The sequence below is a fragment of the Phymastichus coffea genome, unplaced genomic scaffold, assembly GCF_024137745.1.
Source record: "Phymastichus coffea isolate CEN01 unplaced genomic scaffold, Cenicafe_Pcof_1.1 PCOF00161, whole genome shotgun sequence".
Lineage (NCBI taxonomy): Eukaryota > Metazoa > Arthropoda > Insecta > Hymenoptera > Eulophidae > Phymastichus > Phymastichus coffea.
Window position 1 is genome coordinate 329,071 of NW_026706972.1, and position 20,979 is coordinate 350,049.

Below are 20,979 nucleotides of genomic sequence, written 5' to 3' on the forward strand. Positions count from 1 at the left end.
ATTAAACATGTCGGCAATCAAAAAATAAATGTATCATAAGTCTTCTTTCTAAAAGATATCTGAATTAGTGAACTTCATTTTTGAAATGATTACATTGTATTATTAACTATTCAATAAATAAAGGGTAATCACTCAAAAAAGGCATGGCTAAACATAATGAATTATGTGATGAAGAAAGTTATAGCCCAAAAATTAAAAAAATGTTATTAATAACTTAAATTATTACATAACAATGATTAAATGCATATTTAAAAAATTTTAATTTTATTAATAATGTCATAAACAATAGACAAAATCAAATTATCATTTATATTTTTATTGTATTAATTATATGTTTAAAAAATTTCAGTAACTCTAAATAAACTTCATCTTCATAAAATACAGTTGTAACAATAATGGTGAACTGAAACGAAATAATAAAAACTCTGTAGTTAACTAATTTTGATAAAGACTTTTCTTGATTATTTTAAACATTAGGTATGTCTATATCTGGAAAATCATTACACAATTTAGAAATAGCCTTTGTACGATTTACTTCAACGTGCTCTTGATCGAAAACGTCACTGTTTATTTTACAACTAAAAGTATTACGTGAAACTTTAGTTGAAAAAATATATAAAAGTAGATGAGAATTTTAGAACTTTACACTTACTTTGTGTGAGAATATTCTACTGTGAATGGTTGTCTACATATGTAACACATTTGCGCACCACAAATGCAAGTCATTGTATTACAACCGACACTTTTTACGAAAGGTTTTTGGCATCTGTGGCAAATCCTTATAAGGGCTTTACTCATTTCTTCTTCAATGTACAAACGACCTTTGTGCTCATCAAGTACATCTTCACACCTAATAGGAAGATGATTTATTTTTCTGCATAAACTGGAAATTCAAAGCTATTATGATATATAACGTAATTATAAACAAAAAAGAATTAGACTATTCTACAGCTATTACACCCACCGGCATGTGATTTTCATACATTCAACGTTTTTACAAGTGAAGATTTTTATTTGTGGAGCAAGTTCCATTTGGTATGAGCAGAATGGACAAGTTACCAAATCCTCCAGATGTGCTGCTATAATTTCAGCTTCTTGTCGTTTTTTTAATAGTATGTCAAAAGTAGAACTTGATAAAACTTTTCTTAGCACATTAAGACTTATTTCTCTGTCGCATCCAAAAAAGCATTGAACAGATGTATGACCTTTTGAAATTGCTAGATTTGTGCCTTTATTAACACATCTTATACAGAATATGTGATTATTATCACATTCAATACACTCAGTTGGTTTAAGCTCATTAAAACAACACTGACATTCCAATAATAAATTTTTTGTCTGAAAAAATATATATTATTTAAATAGATGCTACACCCCATCCTACTTACGACAACATAATTCATGGAAAATAGTACAAATACATATATGAAGGTTTACCCTTAACATCTCAAACTCTTTTTCTTCTTCACTTTTCTTATAATCTAAATAAAGTTTGATTGAATCTTTATTTTGAATAAATGCTATTTCCTGTAAAAGCACAGTATCATCGAATTCTATATTGACAATAGTTGTACCTATACCTGTTTCTAGTTGTATTTGTTTATCAGCAAGACTCAAGTTATAGTTAGTCTCTGAATAAACATTTGACAAGTACTGCTCCTAAAAACATTAGAATCCATTTCAGTAACTGTAAAATTTTGTAATTGTATTAATTTTACTTCAACGTTTACAAACTGAATTATTCAAATATCTTTTTCTTAAAAAAATAAAAGCTTGTTCTTTGAACCTTCCCTGTCTTTCAATATTTTCAAAGTATTCAAATGGTTCTGGAAATTGTTTTACAAATTCATCAACTTTGAAGCCTGTTATATACTGCACAATTTTCTCATTTGCCTTCATGTTTGCATAATATTTATCCCTTTTCTCGTAATTTCTTTTAGTAAGACTTGATTCAATAAATTCTTCCATTGACCTATCATTTTCATGATTATTTATAATGAAATCCCTCAAAAATTTAGGATTAGCATCAGGCAAGATATTCTCTAAAATATTTATTTTTTGATCTACAGCTTCTTGATCTTGTTTAATAAATTCATAAGTTAGCAAATCATTGTTCAATCTTTCATTTTGCTTTTTAATCTCACATATCTCTATTTCATCCAACTGAAGTATTTCTGTTAAAATTTTATCACTACTTTTTGCTTCATTATCATTATCTATTGCTTCAGAACTAAGTTTTACATCACCATGAATAAGATGATCAACAAACATTTGCAGCTTATTATCTTCATTAGAATCAAATGATGCATGTTCACAAAGTTCTCTAATATATCTTGAATCAACATAAGGAAACATAGACAATAAGGTAGTATAATATGATTCAATATTATTATCAAGAATAATGCCATCTTGTTCATGCATAAAATTGTTTGCTTCATTGTTTCGATCTTGTTCAGTCTGTTCATTTCTAGCAGCTGACATTTTATTTGTACTCAAATCTTATAACGAAGAGAGTTTAACCTAAAAATATTGATATGCTTCAAAATAATGAAATAAATTAAAAGTTTATTTATAAAAAAAGGCGATAGCTTGCAGTATATTTAAGTGTGTTTCTGTATATTTATGTATACTGTACGTAATTACTACGTTAATTAATAATAAAATATCTTTTCAGACTTGTTATGCATGCACGTCTATACACTTTTTAAGTAGAAAATGTTTTTCTTCTATATTTCAAACAAAAACTTTGAGGGTAACCGCAAGCCGTTTTGCTAATATATATAATAGGCGAGATGATGCAAGTTGATATCTGAATCTTTGAATTTGCCTTTTTATCGTGTACGACAGTTTTTTGTTTATATACCGAAAAGTGTATTCGGTAAACCAACCGATCTTCCATTGTTTTTTTCTTAATCGGTAAGCGCGATGCAGTGCCTATTACGATTTAAAATTTCTTGTATATGTAATGTAGGTAATACAAGTCACTACAAGATATTGCTAGATAGGGAATTTGAAACATTTAAGTTGGTGACTATGTCTATGTGTAAAATTTAAAATTTGCAAATCGCAACTGAGTAGTTATAGTTTATTAACTTCTAGAATCATATTTCAATAAATTAATTATTAAAGTTGGAAATTTATGTCTACACAGAATATATAAATTTTTCTTTTACAGCACAATAAAATTAATATTGACAAAATATTCATTAGTGATTTTTGTTGTAGAATTTATTATAAATGTATTCTAAAATTTATTTCTATGCTTTTTAATAATCTTACTAGCTGTTACTTTCTTCAATTATATCATAATAATTTGTTTTTCAATTTATTAAAAATAAAATAATTAAACTGTTGATTTCTTATAGTGCAGTTACCGCAATGTATGAAATATAAGATGTAGGCTCATTTTATAAAATAAATCTAATTTTTAATCAACTAACCTACGTTCTTTATTTCCAATAAGACATTATTGTAATTACACTTGGAGCACAGATCTACAAGAGATACTCTAATACACTTTATAAAATAGTCCTGGCAAACGCATTTCAGTTTAATTCAATTACATTCACTGACAAACAACTAAATTAATATTATCCGTAATGGTATTGATCAATTTTTCAAAAATGATCAATAATATTACTTATTATTAACTAAAGAAAATCAAAAAAGGAAATGCAGTTTACAATTGAAAAATATCAATTTATCAGAATACAAAACTTTATACGAAATATAAAATAATAAAGTGTGTATCTGCAGTTCAAATAAAAATAAATAAGATGTTCAATATTGCAAAAGTTATTTATAAAATACCATAAGAAATAAATACAAAATTAAAACGAATGAGTTTATAATTAACCCTTTTTAGTAATAATGGAAAATCAAAGAAAATAGTAATAAATCGCAAATGTACGTCGTTTCATAGAATCTCATATTTGGCAAAGCATTTTATATATTTTGAAAATGTATTTATACAGCAATAAAGCTTTTTCCCTCCTCGTGTCTTCTTTTCATTAACGATACGACGCTGAAAGTTCTAATTATTATTTATATTTCAACAAGTTCGTACATTTGACAATATTATTTATTTCAAATATTTCATTGATTATTTAATTATTTTTTGTCACACATACATTCGTTCTCAATGCACACCGTATTTTCAAACATACATTACTCGCCTCTACAGACATAGACGGCGCGTATCGTAGTCGGCTCTGTTCTTTCAACGATTGAAGCAGATAACCGATCTCTTTTTTTATTTAGAATATCTGTCGAATAATTAACCTCTTGGGTCATCAAAAAATATTGATGAATCATTTACTTTTCTTATCGTTTTCTTTTTTGCTTGTCATGTTATATCATTGTCTTATACTTTTGAACGCCAAGTAAATGCAGGTACAGAGCGTATTAATATTGCATTAATTAAAATATCTCAATATTGTTAAGTCGAGCAAATTTCAAAATCATATTTTTAAAAATTATTTTTGCTAATTCATTATGCATCGATATTACTTTGTTTCATAAAGTAGAAGTTTTATGAAAAGAATATTTACGACGAATGTTTAACATTTACGATTACTTATTTTCTATAAGAAAACGAAACGTTCGAAAATAAGGATAAACATTTCAAATTACTTCAAAATATACATTTTTTTAATTAAAAGAACAATTAATAAATCAGTAAATAATTATATACTGATTAGATGTGTATGGGTATTTTCAGTAGTATCAAAAATGAAATTCACAATGACTTATTTTAAAAAGTTCTATATATGAATTATATTATGTTTATTCGTATTCAAACCTATCATAAATTTATTTAAGATTAATTTCAAATAAGAATACTACTCAGCAATCAAATTATTCTAATTATATTACAACCTACACGTTTTTGAAAAACTCTGTAAATATCTATTGATCAGAAAAAAATCATAATCATAATACAATTATAATAAAAAATTGTTATGGTAAATTAACGATTTCAAGGATATAATTTACCGATTCCAAATTTTCAATACAAGCGATTCAACGTAATACAATCAAGTGAATAAGTTTCGACAACAAATTTCTTTTGAAATTCACATGAGATACGTTCTGTACGCGTTCAAATGTCTATCCGTAATACAATAAAATCCCTACTAAAAACTTACTACAGTTGATAAATAAAAACTTACGATTATTTGCTCGCCGTGAAAGAATGTATACAATTTGACAAGAAACACTGAAACTAATCAATTAGTATTAACAACAAAAAAGTTGTGCTTTGTGATGTAATCGAAATTGTTTTCTTGTGTTTTGTCGTGAAAAAAAAAAAAAAAAAAAGTCGATATAAGACAAAGAAATCCGGGACAAGTTATACACGAATACAATTTCCGAGATATAGCAGTCAATAAATGAAAATTAAGAAACAACGACAAAGGCATTTTATATTTTGGAACGCTTAGCCTGTCGTGATTTGAGTATGCGTCGAGGTTTCTTAATTGCATCATCCTCAGAGCACGAAGAAGCTGATTTCCTTTTCGATGACGTGATGAGAGCCGGCGGTGGTGGTAATGGTGTTGTAGTGGCCGTGGATAGAAGTGATATTGTTTTAGGTGGAGCCATAGATTCAAAGGTAGTTGTACTACTGCAACTGCTAGCACTGCTACTACTGCTTGCTTGTGATACTTGAGCTGTTGGCATACCCAACATTCCATCGATCTCTCGTTCCGTTGGGCTACGTACAGCCACATCAGCTATGGGAATAAAATCGAGCCCTTCGTTGATACTCGTCTCGACGTTTGCAAGGATGCCTTGATTCGCCAGCGATTGAAAGTCATCCGTGGGTACTGGCAAAGATTGACCGCAGCCGAAATATACAGGGATTGCTGGCGACTTTGAGCGCCAGTATTGTAGTTCGGTTTTGCACTTGTTCAACTCCTACAATAAAAATGCATTAATCAGTGCTATCGTTACATCGTAATCAATAGTGAGTCGGTTGGTTAATCAACAAAGTGAAAAGGTGAATTTCAATAACAAATTTGTTATTCGCTCGTAATGTCCAACAGAGCTCATCAAGACGATAAGGGTATACCTTGGTAAGTACCTGTAGCAGAGTGCTAAACTTTCTGGAAGTTTCTTCGTTCTTCTTGTCATTGTCGTCAAGCCTCGTAGCATACTCGATCATTTGCTTCTGTTGATCGGCTATTTTGGCCTTACAAGTCCTTAGGTCGCGACGCATCATGGTAAGTTGGCTGTTGTAACGCTTCATACCTTGCTTAATCTTTCGAATACGTTTACGTAGTACCATGTTGGATTGAGGAGACGAGGCTGAACCACTTGACACGTTGCTATCCAATGCGTTGCTACCTGACTCATCATTACCCGAACACGATGGTGATGCCTCGCCGCTGCTTGCACTGCCACGCGCCTTACCACCTTCCGGTACACTTAGTGGGGCTGTGTTCAGGTAAAGGAAAGGTTTTTCATTTATTATTTGATGATGCTGTAAAGTTATGTTGATCGATCATTATATTTCTCGAGCGTATGAATTCTAGTTAGAACCGTAATCTGTGCTTTTTATTCAATCAAATATCACTAATATCGCTTTATGCCTACTTGTACCAATGATTTTATTTACGTTTCCTAAGTAACATATATGATTATTTGGCTAGCGCTACACTTTGTAAATGAGCATACATACAAGAAAAAGTTCCAGCCAGGTCGAGAAACTCAGCTCCAAAATACGGTATTTCAGGTAGAGTTGGTTCGATACAATCTTTAAAGTACTCCATTGCCATTGTACTCAAATCGAATAACTCGTCCGTAACTTTATAAGGTCGGGCTAATTTTGGTGTCACTCTGATGTAGTGTAATATACGATTAACTTCATCTAATATCTGAAAAAAGACAAATTTCAAAATACATATAATTAACAAGCACACAACGACAACTGATAACCAATTTTTTTTTCTAATTACTTCGCCTGGAAAAAAACAGCAGTGTTTTCGTTCGATATGTTTGCCAAAGCTCATTTGTAAGAGCGTCAATCGCATGTGTAAAGTTTCGATAATATCCGATTCGCAAGCCAAAGGATGATTTCGTCTAGCAGATTCTCTCCTGGGCATTTGCGCCTTTATAGCTTGAAAACGACTGAGCATCTGTGTCTGAAGTCGCTGAAACGCTGAATTCAGTATTGAACCGCACACTTTGTCCATTTGATGGCATACCTGTTGTGACAAAAGAAACAATGGTTATTTTGGTACAAGTACTAAAAGTAGTTAATAAGTGTAATACTGACTGGGCGCAAACGAGCGATCGAATTGTAATCCAAATAGCCTAAGATCTTTTGTAAAATTTCGACAGGTAAATCAAGAATATTGATGTACGACGTGTTATCTGTCGTGGATACTGCACCACTCTGCGATTGTTGATTCCTTCGCGACGATGTATTTGACGGCGCGGCATCGTAACTTTTGTCGCAGCATAATATTGAACCATCAATGTTGGTGCTGCTGTTACTGGATTGGCGAGTGGAAACCATCTTCTTCCTTTACTGGATTCACCTGTAATATAATTAGGATTCACATAACAGATTTTCACCTAAAGCATTTAGGTAAAATAGTTTGCCTTTGTTTACGCTACATCAACAGAGAAAACTCGAAGTTCTTATAATTAATTTAACAATTGTTCTGCGCAAAAACAATATTTTATTATTAATCCAAATATTTTATACGAAATGGAGTTATTTTTAATACATAAAATTATTGTAATTCAAAAAATAAAAAAAAAACTAATTTAGCATGAAATATCGAAATTTTTGATTCAGAGAATAAGTGTCGATAGAACAAATTTAGAAAATTAATAGGAAATTCATGGATCACAACAATACTACTACAGCAATCAATTTCAATCGCGACGAATTTTATTTGTTCGTTTAATTAACGGTACAAAAAATAGTTTTGAAACAAATCTGTTTTGTAAAAGATTTTTAAAAGGTAATGCATTTATAATAACCAATATGTTGTATTCGCATTTGAATTCATGAATTTTTCAACAAAGTATATCTATTTTAATAAAATTAAGAAACATTATTTGCGATCATAATTTAATAAAAAGTAGCATAGGTTTGATGAGATAACGTTACATTACACCTATTATCCAATCAATAATTAAACACATGGGAAAAAGCAATAGTCATCATTAAATTTGCAACGCAATATAATAAACAAATTTTTTTCCGGCATCTTGTAATTATCGAATCTTTCAAAACCTAACCTGCAATGTTAACGTCTTTGTTGATACAAAATAAAACAAAGAAAGTTTACTGAAGCAAATTGCATACGTAATTTGTATAAAAACAAATAGCGTGAAAGAACAGAATTTTTGTGATCATTTCGACCTTTTAGCACTAAAATTGTTTGGTAAACTATTACAAAATTTTAAATCGGTCCGTCAGTTTCAGAAAATCAAATAATAGCTAGTTTTTTATTTGTGATATTTAACGAAATCAAGGTTTTTCGTAAAATGTAACGAGATGTATCTGTTAGTAAATTACAAGTAAGCATTTTCATTTTTTGCCTTCAAATTTTCCAAAAATATTACAGATGCACAGGGGTGCTTTCGATTTCATTCCTCCCTTTCTATAAATAATTCCGTATTTTCTTGAAAAAATGCTATTTCCTTACAAAAAGTGCTATTCCCCAAATTTGATTTTCGAATGCAACACAAAACAATTATTTCGATAGATTTTCTCAAAATCTAACCTTTTATACAAATTGACATGATTACTTACATCATTTGCGAACTTTCTTTATATTTACAAATACAATTATATAGATAAGCAATATATTAAAGCTGCTCAGAAGTAATTGACGAATACTCACCTACGATGTTTATACATTAAAGTAAAAAAAAGCACACAAACCAGCACTAATAGAATACATACAAAATATAGTATATTCACCTTTGGAATAAACGCACAGTTGAAAAAATAATTAACAATCGGTAAATCTCATAAAAAAGACAAACGTTTATCAAAGTAAGTCTGTCGAAGCGTAAAATAGCAGAATCAGACAATAACTGTTGGATTGCCTTACGGCAGTTACTAAGCAGTGTACACAGTGAAAATGAAAAAAAAATAGCAAAAATTTGGTTGAGCCCAGGGTAGCTCGCGAACGTAGTGCACTGGTGGCAAGAGCCGATACCGTAAAAAACAGTCTACCGAGAGAGGAAGCACACAGAGCAGAGCAGCATACAGTGGGAAGAAGAGGGGAAGACTTGATGTACCGTGTGGCAACAAGAACAGAGATCCCGAAAGAGTGAGCAAGAAAGAGATAGATAGATACATAGATAGATAGATAGATAGATAGAGAGAGAGAGAGAGAGAGTGAGAGAGAGAGAGAGAGCAAGCAAAGTGATTAAAAAAATAAAGGCAGATCGTTGAATAGTAGACTTTGTTTGGTGTAAAAATAATCACCTTGTCACTTTAGGCGATGATTTCGAAGCAAAGTTAACACTCGACAGCTAGAGTTCGCGCGAACACTGCGAACTCTAGCGAACACTCGCAAAAGGGACGCTGCTTCTGCGGTTGCTATAACGTTGCTTGTATACTGCAGCTCACTGCCTGTGCTAGTTGCTGCCGCGACGAAAGAGACAGAGATAGAGAGGCTACTCATGCAAACATATAGACATTCACACCTGCACAATTAAAATAGTACATAATTTGAAAAATAGCAATATACAGTGAAAAAATAGTTAAAACTTGTTTTTCTTATCAATGCGGTAAAAATAAAACTTTAAATTAAACTCATATCGTAATACTACGCTCATTGATTTATTTAATTTACATAAATGAACAAAGACGTTTATCAATAAAATTTCGGCTGCATTGCCGAAAAATAATCGTTGAATTTGTTGTACTATTTTCATTTCAATATAAAAATTGAAATGCATACCGACATTATAGAGTGCATTTATGTCTTACAGTACTTCCAGTTCGAAATAAAAATCTCGCAACACTGGACATTTCACTTAATATTTATTGCAATACCTCTAAATTACTTTTATTCAGCTATTGAATAGATGAAAACATTAATTCAACGAAAAACAACTTAATTGTTTACTTTGCTGGTAAAAAATGAGTAAATTGTCCAAGTGGACGCCACTATAGACGGATATAGGCTTACCGCGAAATTTTGAACGTGTGACCTTTTTAAACATTTACTTTTATGAATGAACCGACAATGCTTTTAAAAGTATGTTTGTTACAATTGAACGTTTTTATATAATAATGAACTTATTCAAGTATGTTCTATTCATAAAGTTTTCGATATTTTAATAACGATTATGTGAAAACTTAAGTTGGAATGCTAATCTGTAATATATACATAATTATATAATTAAGCAAGTACACTAATTCCATTGACAATGCCGAAAACTACTCTATTTTTTTCATGTATCTTAACTTTATTTAATTATGATATACGAGCTAACGACGAAACAGTCAAATTTTCTTGATGTCAACGATAGATTTTATACATACACACACATATATATATCTATACATATCTGAGATAGCGCACCTGTCGTCTGCAGACTGACCTTACGATTTTTTATTTAATTTGGAAAACACAAAAATTTTTTTGCTATTAAAAAAATGAAAAGTAGCGTAAGTGAAATATAAGCTTTTCTCAATGTCGGACGATTCGGATTTTGATGGAGAGCCAGAGGAATTTGACATTCACAAAAGAAAATATCAACTGCTTGCCGAACGATGCGAAGTTTTACAACAGGTTTTTATCAATAACTAACTTTTTACGTAAATAGATACTATAATTTATAAGTTATTTTGTAAAATAAACTGTTTTTTTTTAAGGATAATGAACGGTTGGTGCATAGGATTCATTTGGTTCGAAAAATTTTGAAAAGAGCCAAAAAAGAGAAAAAGTAAGTAAGGAGGTTAAGTTTGCTTCTCATCCACGTACTTCATGTAGCAATAATTCAGTTTATTTTTACACACTTCACGAGAGTTTAATCGAACTTTCGTTTTCTTATCGCGCTAGGTACTTGATTGATAGACTTGATAAACATGGTGATAATTGGAGAGAAGTTCCAATGGGAGTGCTGGAAGAGAATAATGTTTTTCCAAGTGCACCAAAACAAGAAAAAGGTTTAAAATCAAGTGGGAATAATGTAAAAGAAGAAAAACCCAAAAAAGGGACTAAACGAAAGGGTACTAAAGCAGATCCTAATGCACCCAAAAGACCTGCTAATCCATTTTTTCAATTTTGCCAAGAGCAAAGACCTCGAGTTATGGAAAGATTAGCTGGTGAGCCAGAGCCAAGCAAGCAAGAACTCACTAGACAATTAGCAACTACTTGGAAGTCACTCAGTTCTGAGGATAAAAAGGTAATTGTTAATCTTACATTATATGATTTCTGGAATGAGTTTTAAATTAACATAATATCATTAGCTATTTAATATTTGCAGGTGTATTATGATATGTATGAGAGATCAAAAGAAAAGTATGTAGCTGAAATGCAAGTTTATAATAAGAAAGCTGAAGATAATCCTGTGCAAATGTCTATGAATTTGTAATAATGTAGATAATTGTGTAAATAAAGTAATATTTTTTTATAATTATTTTTTTGTTTCTATGATCTTACCTTCAAATTGAATATTATAAATACCATATTCATTAATATCAGTAAAAAAATAATAATTAATTTTCAAAGCGTCAATTAACTTAACTGCCCAAAAATTTTATTCGAAAAAACAGATTCAATTACATGTATAGATGAATTCTATATCTATATACGTAGATAAGCAACTATCCTACAAATTGACGTCAGAAGCAACCGCGAGACTCAGAGCAGAGACGAAGCGGCATTCATATATTAGCAACATGGCGCGAGGTAGCAGCGCTGGTTTTGACAGGCATATCACTATTTTTTCTCCGGAAGGCCGCCTTTATCAAGTAGGTAAGTACAAAAAAGTAAAAACTACAATATCTGATCTTTATACTGCCATTCAAATTACTTTTCTCCGAATTTCAACGAGTTTGACTACCTTAAATTAATTTATGATTGCCACCTACTCGGCGTGATCTGCACTTTTTTGAAACTGTACATTGATAGCATTTGATAGATTCGTTATTTTGTTTCCCATAGAATATGCCTTTAAGGCTATCAATCAGGGTGGCCTTACGTCGGTGGGTGTTAAAGGCGTCGATACCGCCGTTTGCGCTACACAGAAGAAAGTGCCTGTAAGTTGTTTATCATGGTAACCTCACTTTTCGACTTGTGTTTCTGAAGCAATATATTTTAACTTGATAAGTTCATTCGAAATTAATTTTTCGCATGATTTTTAGGATAAGCTCTTAGATCCAGCTACTGTTACCCATCTTTTTCCTATCACAGATCGCATTGGTTGTCTCATGACTGGAATGATTGGTATGATTCTGATGATTACAGAATTTCTTACACTTTGATTCAAATAAATTTGTGTCATTGCTTGCAATTTTTTAAGTTGCTAACATCTATAAGTTAAATACATTGATTAAAAATATTATTATTTTTACAGCTGATAGTCGATCTCAAGTGCAGCGTGCTCGCTATGAAGCTGCACATTACAAATATAAATATGGATATGAAATTCCAATTGATGTATTGTGTAAAAGGATAGCAGACATCAATCAAGTTTACACTCAAAATGCTGAGATGAGACCTCTTGGATGCTCAATGATTCTTGTTGCTTATGATGATGAGAAAGGTGCCTGCATCTACAAAGCAGATCCAGCTGGTTACTTCTGTGGCTATAGAGCAGTTTCTGCAGGATCAAAACATACTGAGGCGAATTCTTACTTGGAAAAGAAACTTAAAAAAAAACAAAACTATGACTACGATGAAACAGTTCAACTTGCTATCACCTGTTTGTCAACAGTTTTGTCAGTTGATTTTAAGCCTAGTGAGATTGAAGTTGGTGTTGTTTCCAAGGATAATCCTAAATTTAGGTAAAGTCATTTCAAGTATAATGCAGGCTGATTGAGTAAACTTCATTTTATGTTAATTATTATTTTAATTTCAGAATTCTACCAGAAAGCGAAATTGATAGACACTTAACTACTATTGCTGAGAAAGACTAACGTGGAGAATTTTTCATTAATATTCAAATGTACTGCAACGCAGACTTTTATACACTCATAATTAGCACTTACTATCAAATATATTTTGTGTTGGAGTCTAAATAAAACATTTTTGAATTAATTATAAAGGTTTATTTAATAAAAATTTCACTTATGCCTATTTAAATTAGAATTTTTTAAATCATATTATTTTCCTGTAGCTGTAGCCAATGGATTTCTTACAACCAGAATAACAGAGTCACCTCTCAAAAACATTTTGGATATAAATCTATCTTTATTAACTGGTTTTGCCTAAAATAAGAAAATAACGATATTGTATAATTTACAAATTTATCAGTTAATAGAATTCCTAAGAACTAAACTAGTTTCTTACTTTCTTTTTTCCTTTGCCAGTTCGTGGTAATTCTGTCCACATTTCTTTAACATTTTCAAGAACCATGTTGCAATGCCTGTCAAAAGCCTTGACACGACCTAATAACTTCTTGTTGTTCCTGCAGTTTATCAGAACTTGTGTATTATTCTTAACAGACTGTGTAAGAACAGACAATGGTCCTGTGTTAAACTCTTCCTCTTCCCTCTTAGCCAACTCCTCAGGTGTCATTTCTGACTTTGGCTTTGTTAAGGAAGTCCTATAAAAAAATATAGTAAATACATACTCTAAGAAATAATTTATTCATTTTCATTTTTTTATAACGGAAATTCCGTTCCAACATTCAAACTGGTAGTGTGAAGGTGAATTAACATTCTTAATCGACTACAATTTTTGATTTCAAAATAGAAAAATTATTAAATTTTTCATTCAACAAACGTGTCCGTTGAATCACGTAAGTGAAAGTAAACAGATGAATTTCAGAACATATACTTTGTTAATTATTCTAATTAAAATTACAAAGCGACTGATGGATTAGAGAAATACTTACATTTTGTACTGTTTAGGGCTCGAGTAGATTAAATACAAATAGTATTATCAAAAATTTGTTGCATAAATTTCGGAGCAACAATGGATAATAGAGGTTATGTCGGCGACTCAGCGCGCGTCCTTCGGTAAAATAAGTACAATCGATAATCGCTGCATACTGCCAACTTAGTTTTGCTTTACTAATGTTGCTAACGTGCTTCTTGGCTTCTTTCTTTAGTTCTTTCTTACGCAGTACTCACTGCTGTAAACGTGTTGGATGAACTGTGGTCACGAAATTCAAAAATTAAGATCACTTCAGCTAGTTGTATTAATATTTAATTATAAAAGAAAACTTTACGTTGACTACTTGTTTAACTGATGGAAATCTAAGAATAATAAATTTTTTATTATAAATGTTGGAAAGAGAAACATTTATATACAAAAAATCTACTTTTCGACAGTTAAAAAAATTAATATTTTATTTTTCATTGAACTGCCAGCATTATCAGCGCTAAAAAATAAAAACAAACTAGCGAGTATGTCATTTTTAAAAACAAGTATACAAAGGAGTTGATTCGATTCTTCAGGCATGTATCCATTTTTTATTAATATAAACTCATTCATAAAATATGAAACGGACATCCTGCGTATACAATCTGAAAGAAAGATAACACATCAACGTGAAAAAAAATAAAAAAGAAGGCGATATCGCCTAGGAAATTGTTGAAAAGTCTAAAAATCCAAATAAGAAAAAAAAACTAAGTATAGTTTACAATAATCACAACAATTAACGTTAACATTAACATCACATTTGTCATTCCCTGATCCGGGATATGCCTTTTTCATTTTTTAACTGTCCGATGAAGTAACGTACCGTACAAATAAAACGGAGACGGTAGTTGGCTCTCTCTCTCTCTCTCTCTCTCTCTTCTCCTCCCTCCCTCACTCTTTCTCTTTCCCGCCCCATACCATACGTACAAATAGAAACCACAATAAACGATTTTATCCCCACTCCTTCTCCTCGTGTACTGAACTCTGCGCGGCGACGACACCATCTGGCACGGACTATCAGACGAAAGATGGCGGCCAACGTGAGAACAGGTGAGAGGCAGTTCGCTCACTCGGCTCTATTTTCTAATTAAATACTCGTCTTCATTGAGCACGCGTACGCGTGTATTGTGTAGGATATAGTGGAAAAAATCTCTGAATTTATCTGTGTGTGAATGTTGGTGACTGACGGGCGTGGATATTATTACGCAGTTGATAAATAGTCGAGGAAATTGTTGGCCTTTGTCCGAGAGTAGTTCTGCAAGTGCAGGCTCCGTTTTCTTTTCAGTATAAATAACCGCACACTCCTCGAGAAAAGAGAGAAGGAAATTACAGTTTGTGCTATATGTCTTTACTTTTAGAGATGCGGATGCAACCGACGAGAGTAGCTCCGAAACCACCGCCGAGCAGTCAACAGGCTAGCAGTAGTAACAACGATTGGGGCAGCAGGTGAGTGTTGATTTTTTTTTCTTTAATCATGTTTGACAGGCAGCTGCGCTGATCTCACTATCTATCTTTTCGGAATGATAGATATCTTTCGTACTCTTTCGCGATTGTATGTACATACATATGCATGAACGTCATGCAAATAATCCAGATCGTTTTGTTATTATTCGAATAATGACTTGATAATTGAAACACACGCCTCCATAATAAGTATAGCGTCTGCAATTTGTGCGGATAAAGAAATGGAGGCGTATAAATTATTTAAAAATACATCTGGTGTTGTCTCTCTTTGGTGTGCGATAGAGCTCGAAAAAAAATTGCACAATTCGGCCGCGCGCGAATAATCTAATCGTTATATTATAGCTATCTGATATTGCCCGTGCATTTTTAGTTTTGTTTCTATCGGTGTGATATTTTTGATTTCGCTTTTTTGTTCTCGTGGCGTTTCATGTTGATGCTTAGCGAAATAGATTTTTTTTTCCCTCAAGAATTCTATCATTTAATTTCGGAATAGACTTAGAAGTAATCAATAACTTGTCGAAAAACATCGTGTCGCAAATATTCTAACGGATCAAGTCACCAGTGATGTCTTGTTCCAAGTAGTAACGAGTTAGCCGATATCTTCGGTGCATCAACGAGGATCCAGGCACCTCAACAAAAGAAAAAACCACCACCTCGGCCGCCACCGCCTAAATTTCCACCAGCCAGAAGCAACCTGGAGAAACCAAAGAAACCCGTAAGTACGCTATGATATTTGCATTTTGCATCACAGTTCGTACTCACTCCGTCTGTTCACAATATATTGTAGGCAAGGCCAACGGAATTGCTGACGAATCTGTTTGGACGACGCACCGTTAAATCACAGCATTATTATCAACAGCAGCAACAACAACACAATCAGTACAAATCGACGACGGCGTCGTCTTACTCCAGTGCACCCACGAGCAGTAGAGACACGTGCTTGATAGATTTGAGTCCACCAGGTTCGCCAAGTTTCACCGGCAGTGATGGCTTGAGCGTAGATAGTTTCGGCAGCGATGGGAATTCCAATCCCTCAGCTTTCATAAGTAGCAGTGGCAGTACCAGTGCCTTCGAGGACGACTTCGACTTTTTCGGTAGTTTGTCCACAAAAAGGATTAATAATAGTCAGGATCCTTGGAAAGTCAGCTGTAGCCATGATCCGTTTGGCTCCATCGATAACACCAAGAACACACAACAGGTATATTAAAGCTCTTACAGGAAATAAAAAACAGAAGATCGCGTAACGCACGCGTGTCTTGAGATTCTAATTGACAGAGTCGCGGTTGTCTCTTTGTTAACACTTTAATAAAGATATATGCCGTTAACGTTATAGTATCATTGTTAAACCAATATCAAAGCTATATATATTGGAATAGAGAATCTTGCGATTGCCAATGTCAATCTCTTCTTTTAATTAACCGTGTTCGTTGTTTCTCCCTGCAGTGGATACCAAGTCATCAAGAGATCAAAGAAGTTGGCGAATCGAATTTCTTCGCTTTTAACAGCACCAGCAGTAATAGTAGCAATAGTCCCTTCGACTGCCAGCAGCCAAAAGTGCCTCCACCAGCGGCGCCGGCGAAACCATTCGTCATGCCGACGATCATTATGCCGGTGAGAAAAAAAGGAAGTGCGAACAGCAGTTCAAGCAATTCTAGCAAAACTAGTCCGGTGTATGGCGCGTCAAAAGTCAATTACTCAGGTGCGCCACGGCAGGATCCGTTGCGCAATGCCGATGGCAAATGTTTCTGGGATGATGATAAATTTAAGATCAAGTGGGATAATGATAAAAGTAATAGCGTCGTCGCATGGGACAATGATCCTATGAAAACTAGTTGGGGCGATAGCGATGTTTCACCACCGATGCCTAAACTTCCACCGCCTCCACCCCCACCAGAATATATTGCTGGTCTTGAAGATGGCCTAGTGGTAAGACATTATAACAATTTTGGAATCTACTCAGATTACGATGAATAACTCAAGCAATGATCGTTACGTTTGTTTTAAGGAGAATTCCGAAAGACCGTATGGAATTGCGCTCTACGATTTTCCAGCCTCGCAACCTGGTGATCTTGAGATGAGGGAGGGTGACGTTGTTTATTTGACAAAACTGATTAACGACAATTGGATGGAAGGACGAGTTGGTAATCGTGAGGGAATGTTTCCTGTTAATTTTATTGACGTGAAGATACCGTTACCGGGACTCGAAGTCAATGTTGTCAACGCGCTGTATGCTTTTAAAGGAGAGACTAGTGATGATTTGTTGTTTGAAGTAAGTAGAAAGACGATTACTCGTCATGATCATTTAAGATTAAACGGTTATGGTTAATTGTTACAGGAAGGAGCGAGAATAAAAGTGTTAGCGAGGATATCAGATGAATGGTTGTATGGAGAATGGAATGGCAAACAAGGGCAGTTCCCGGCAAACTTTGTAGACAAAGTTCCAAGTGATCTCCCAAATCGTGCGTGGAGCTTATAAGCAAAGAAGTCATATCGCGTTGGACGGTGTGGACGTGACTGCAAAAGTCAACAAAGACTGCATCGCTTTTTTTTCAACGTAGATAATTATTGTCGAGACGTGACATTATTTAGAATATCGATACGAGGAATACCTCGCAAAATATTAAAAATTATCGTGCGTTCAGACAACAAAAATATTTTCAACTGGCAAGAAAGTACTAAAGAAGAAAATAATAGCTTGTTTTTAATTGTAAATACGTATCAAAACCTTGCTTAATTTTCCAAATTAAATTTTCATGAGCTTCGATTGATAGATAATCAAATTAATTTTGGGAATTTGAATGATTCTTTTAATGATCGATGATCGGTATAGTTCTTGTTATTCTAATTGTTATTTATCTAGAAAAAATGGTCGTTTTCCGTTGTTTCAAAGTGGTCTCGTGGAAATATGTTTTGTAAATATTTTCGTCTCGTAATTTAAAAATCTTTGTAAGCCGTGTTATTGTTTGTGTAAGAGAGGGTGAGAAGAAAAAGTTAAACATCAATGATATATACTCCGTAAGATGCTTTTGCTTGTCTTGCACGTCTCCATGTCGCGAGATTCACGTTTGACGTGCACGAATTGATAAAAAAAGAAATTGTAATTGACAGCCATGTGTGTTTGTATACGTGTATTTTAAAATTATTTTGCTTGTTTGGGCAATTACAATCTCTGCACTAACTCATTGACAACTCGCGTATTTTGTTTTGCAGTATTAGCGTCTAAGAATCTGGTATATTGCTTTTCTTTTTTTATATTGTTCACATAAGCGGGACCAAAATTGATTAGAATTGAATAATACTTCCTCCGATATCATTAACTGATATTAAATGGAATAACTGCAAAAGAAAGCTGTTTACACTTATTATATTGCAGAAGCGAATTTGTACATTCTAAGTAGCTACGAATTAATTTTATTTTTTTTGATGTCGATATAAATTGTGATATTTTGATTTGATATATATATATATATATTATTAAAATAGCTTATATTTACAAATGGTTGAGATTTCGATTAAATATATACCCACTTCCGATAGATACAGTTTTACATTATTGATATCCTGATTCTTCCAAATCTTAGTCCAACTAACACTGAAAGTTCTCAAGAAAATTTCAAGACATCAAGATCAGTTGTAGTATATTATTGAGTAGAATATTAGTCTGTATTTTGCTTTTTAAGAATTATCAATTAAATTATATGTGACATCCGGGTCACTATCTCAGGTACGTCTGAGGTGGACGTAATCTCAGGCGCTCTATTTGGTTTGCGTGCGTACGCTTAAACCGGGACGAGCGATTGGAGAATTAGAGCTTTTCTACTTCGCGTTTCGCGTAAAAAGAGTGAAAAAATTAAACTGGACTACAAGCCTTCCATCAAACACCAGGGTCCAATGGAGTCGGGACTTGGATGTGAAAATCCCAAACCTTGCCGGAATTATCACATAAAAAGTATTTTATTTTAGTTTAACGGCGCGACTGTCTTATTGAAAAAGTATCCCAATTCCTGCTGAAATACTTTTTCGAAGACCTATTTTTCACGAGTTTCGATCAGCTACTCTAACAAGAAGAGGAAAAGGAGAGATAGTGAATAAAATTTTGTTTCAACTTACTTTTCTTTTATTTAGTTAACTGGTACTGGAGAAGTCAATCTGGACCTGGCACTTGGTCAATGAGATGCACTTAAAAGCTTGTGTGGAGCGTGAGAGCGTGAGAGAGAGATTTTCGCTTGCGCATGCCCTTTTAAACCCTGGGGGTGGTTGGGAGGAAAATCCCTCTTTCAGTCCCTCGAAATTTGGGAAGAGTGGAAATGCCAGTGAATTCTAATTGGCCAACCGAGATTTTCCCTCCTTTTCTCTTTCGGATTTCGGGCCCTAATTGGTTCGGGGGCGTGGTGAGAATTGGGGGCGCGCGTTCAAGAGTTTGGGCCTTATCTCGCTAGATGACTCTCCAAGTACCATTTTTAGTACAGTTTCTCTTATAATTATTAAGTTATTTATTATATAAAATTATTACAATTAATTCTTAAAAATAACGTAAGTTCCTTATTATTTAACATATTTTACGCGAAAATCTGTTGATCCTACATGTTTACAATTAGTAACTTAATTAATTAACTCACTTCGTTGTTTAAATAAATTCGAACGAAAAAAGGGTATTATTTAATTGTGGACTGTACAACTGATTTGCTAAAATTCGTTCAAGTAACTGTTTTCGACTATTTACCTCATTTTTCTAATTTGTAATTTAAAAACTTAAAGGGACGACTATTTTCACGTGTCCTCCAGCTGCTTCAGCTGAAGGCTCTCCTTCGCTAGTTTACCGAGTTAAAATTTAAGCTACACAAAAGTACATGAGGAAAAAAAAATTTATTTCTAATAAACGGCCCGACGTTACATATAAATGGGCTTAGCTCGCAAGCTAAAAATCGTTGTGGTTAATTTTTAGAGGAAGTTTACTTAGAATGTTCTCGCTATTATTCGTACTAAAAAATGAAATATGAGTGACAACCAAGTGAATAAAAGCTACTTAAATTTTCATCAGAATACTCTCGGTATCTGATCATTTATGCTTGCTGTTCAATAGGATCAACTGAAAAATTATTAAATTCAAAAAAATAAAATTAAAGTTAGATTATAGGTTTTCTATGTCGCTCGCAAAAATCTGAGAGATTGTGCAAAGTTAAGTTTTATGAAAATTTCTTATATCAAGAAATTGATGCTACAACAAATGCTAGTTGTTCAATACGATCAACAGAATATGTCAAAAATTCAAAAATTAAAATTTAAAAAAAGTTGGTTTATTGGTTTATTATTGTTATAACCCAATAACCTAACAACCCGAAACCAACTTTATACAATCTCTTAGATTTTTGCGAGCCATGTGGAAAACCTATAACACGAACCCATCTTTTTAATAATTTTATATTTTTTAATTTAAAAATTTTTC

General features: G+C 32.8%; 6 protein-coding genes across 10 annotated transcripts; 3 read left to right on the plus strand and 3 right to left on the minus strand.

Moving 5' to 3' along the window:
• Positions 1-318: 318 nt before the first annotated feature.
• On the minus strand, positions 319-2,919 carry LOC131672864 (E3 ubiquitin-protein ligase ariadne-1-like). 2 transcript variants are annotated; one of them, XM_058950365.1, is made up of 7 exons: positions 2,594-2,919; positions 1,735-2,520; positions 1,581-1,659; positions 1,438-1,481; positions 965-1,338; positions 653-883; positions 319-578 (listed from the first exon to the last, which is right to left on the minus strand). In XM_058950365.1, exons 2-7 carry the CDS (start codon positions 2,479-2,481, stop codon positions 467-469), a joined length of 1,587 nt encoding a protein of 528 aa, XP_058806348.1. In that variant the 5' UTR covers positions 2,482-2,520; positions 2,594-2,919; the 3' UTR covers positions 319-466. The 2 variants fall into 2 exon arrangements, with proteins under 2 accessions (XP_058806348.1, XP_058806347.1); XM_058950364.1 differs by having other exon boundaries at positions 1,438-1,659.
• Positions 2,920-4,718: 1,799 nt separating this feature from the next.
• On the minus strand, positions 4,719-9,623 carry LOC131672859 (F-box only protein 28). 2 transcript variants are annotated; one of them, XM_058950357.1, is made up of 6 exons: positions 9,455-9,623; positions 7,277-7,541; positions 6,957-7,205; positions 6,680-6,875; positions 6,071-6,435; positions 4,719-5,916 (listed from the first exon to the last, which is right to left on the minus strand). In XM_058950357.1, the coding sequence occupies exons 2-6, from the start codon at positions 7,517-7,519 to the stop codon at positions 5,422-5,424; spliced, it is 1,548 nt and encodes a 515-aa protein (XP_058806340.1). In that variant the 5' UTR covers positions 7,520-7,541; positions 9,455-9,623; the 3' UTR covers positions 4,719-5,421. The 2 variants fall into 2 exon arrangements, with proteins under 2 accessions (XP_058806340.1, XP_058806339.1); XM_058950356.1 differs by lacking the exon at positions 9,455-9,623 and adding an exon at positions 8,942-9,167 and having other exon boundaries at positions 6,071-6,481; positions 6,657-6,875.
• A 935-nt stretch (positions 9,624-10,558) lies between these two features.
• Positions 10,559-11,605, plus strand: LOC131672869 (uncharacterized). The gene is made up of 4 exons (XM_058950371.1): positions 10,559-10,769; positions 10,853-10,923; positions 11,040-11,385; positions 11,467-11,605. Exons 1-4 carry the CDS (start codon positions 10,671-10,673, stop codon positions 11,572-11,574), a joined length of 624 nt encoding a protein of 207 aa, XP_058806354.1. The 5' UTR covers positions 10,559-10,670; the 3' UTR covers positions 11,575-11,605.
• Positions 11,606-11,841: 236 nt separating this feature from the next.
• On the plus strand, positions 11,842-13,237 carry LOC131672860 (proteasome subunit alpha type-6-like). Its single transcript, XM_058950358.1, has 5 exons — positions 11,842-11,957; positions 12,147-12,241; positions 12,347-12,428; positions 12,559-12,988; positions 13,063-13,237. The coding sequence occupies exons 1-5, from the start codon at positions 11,882-11,884 to the stop codon at positions 13,118-13,120; spliced, it is 741 nt and encodes a 246-aa protein (XP_058806341.1). The 5' UTR covers positions 11,842-11,881; the 3' UTR covers positions 13,121-13,237.
• On the minus strand, positions 13,222-14,197 carry LOC131672861 (probable small nuclear ribonucleoprotein Sm D2). Its single transcript, XM_058950359.1, has 3 exons — positions 14,041-14,197; positions 13,494-13,749; positions 13,222-13,411 (listed from the first exon to the last, which is right to left on the minus strand). Coding segments are annotated over exons 1-3 (363 nt in total). The 5' UTR covers positions 14,043-14,197; the 3' UTR covers positions 13,222-13,306.
• An 870-nt stretch (positions 14,198-15,067) lies between these two features.
• LOC131672862 (uncharacterized protein B0303.7) lies at positions 15,068-19,061 on the plus strand. Of its 3 annotated transcripts, none has more exons than XM_058950360.1 (7): positions 15,068-15,119; positions 15,428-15,515; positions 16,113-16,248; positions 16,321-16,731; positions 16,977-17,459; positions 17,539-17,802; positions 17,869-19,061. In XM_058950360.1, the coding sequence occupies exons 1-7, from the start codon at positions 15,098-15,100 to the stop codon at positions 18,007-18,009; spliced, it is 1,545 nt and encodes a 514-aa protein (XP_058806343.1). In that variant the 5' UTR covers positions 15,068-15,097; the 3' UTR covers positions 18,010-19,061. The 3 variants fall into 3 exon arrangements, with proteins under 3 accessions (XP_058806343.1, XP_058806344.1, XP_058806345.1); XM_058950361.1 differs by having other exon boundaries at positions 16,116-16,248; XM_058950362.1 differs by lacking the exon at positions 15,068-15,119 and adding an exon at positions 15,169-15,353.
• Positions 19,062-20,979: the final 1,918 nt, after the last annotated feature.

Coding starts and splice junctions, on each gene's coding strand:
- LOC131672859 (XM_058950356.1), bottom strand. CDS start 7,519: ATGGTTTCCACTCGCCAATCCAGTAACAGCAGCACCAACATTGATGGT. Junction 6,876..6,956: donor GCTGTTTTTTTCCAGGCGAA/GTAATTAGAAAA, acceptor GTCTTTTTTCAG/ATATTAGATGAAGTTAATCG. Junction 6,482..6,656: donor TGTATGCTCATTTACAAAGT/GTAGCGCTAGCC, acceptor ATAACTTTACAG/CATCATCAAATAATAAATGA.
- LOC131672862 (XM_058950360.1), top strand. CDS start 15,098: ATGGCGGCCAACGTGAGAACAG. Junction 15,516..16,112: donor AACAACGATTGGGGCAGCAG/GTGAGTGTTGAT, acceptor TCTTGTTCCAAG/TAGTAACGAGTTAGCCGATA. Junction 16,249..16,320: donor TGGAGAAACCAAAGAAACCC/GTAAGTACGCTA, acceptor AATATATTGTAG/GCAAGGCCAACGGAATTGCT.
- LOC131672860 (XM_058950358.1), top strand. CDS start 11,882: ATGGCGCGAGGTAGCAGCGCTGGTTTTGACAGGCATATCACTATTTTT. Junction 11,958..12,146: donor AGGCCGCCTTTATCAAGTAG/GTAAGTACAAAA, acceptor TGTTTCCCATAG/AATATGCCTTTAAGGCTATC. Junction 12,989..13,062: donor AAGGATAATCCTAAATTTAG/GTAAAGTCATTT, acceptor TTTTAATTTCAG/AATTCTACCAGAAAGCGAAA.
- LOC131672869 (XM_058950371.1), top strand. CDS start 10,671: ATGTCGGACGATTCGGATTTTGATGGAGAGCCAGAGGAATTTGACATT. Junction 10,924..11,039: donor AGAGCCAAAAAAGAGAAAAA/GTAAGTAAGGAG, acceptor TTATCGCGCTAG/GTACTTGATTGATAGACTTG. Junction 11,386..11,466: donor TCAGTTCTGAGGATAAAAAG/GTAATTGTTAAT, acceptor TAATATTTGCAG/GTGTATTATGATATGTATGA.
- LOC131672864 (XM_058950364.1), bottom strand. CDS start 2,481: ATGTCAGCTGCTAGAAATGAACAGACTGAACAAGATCGAAACAATGAA. Junction 1,660..1,734: donor AAAGATATTTGAATAATTCA/GTTTGTAAACGT, acceptor TAATGTTTTTAG/GAGCAGTACTTGTCAAATGT. Junction 1,339..1,437: donor AAGAGTTTGAGATGTTAAGG/GTAAACCTTCAT, acceptor ATATTTTTTCAG/ACAAAAAATTTATTATTGGA.
- LOC131672861 (XM_058950359.1), bottom strand. Junction 13,412..13,493: donor CTGGCAAAGGAAAAAAGAAA/GTAAGAAACTAG, acceptor TTCTTATTTTAG/GCAAAACCAGTTAATAAAGA.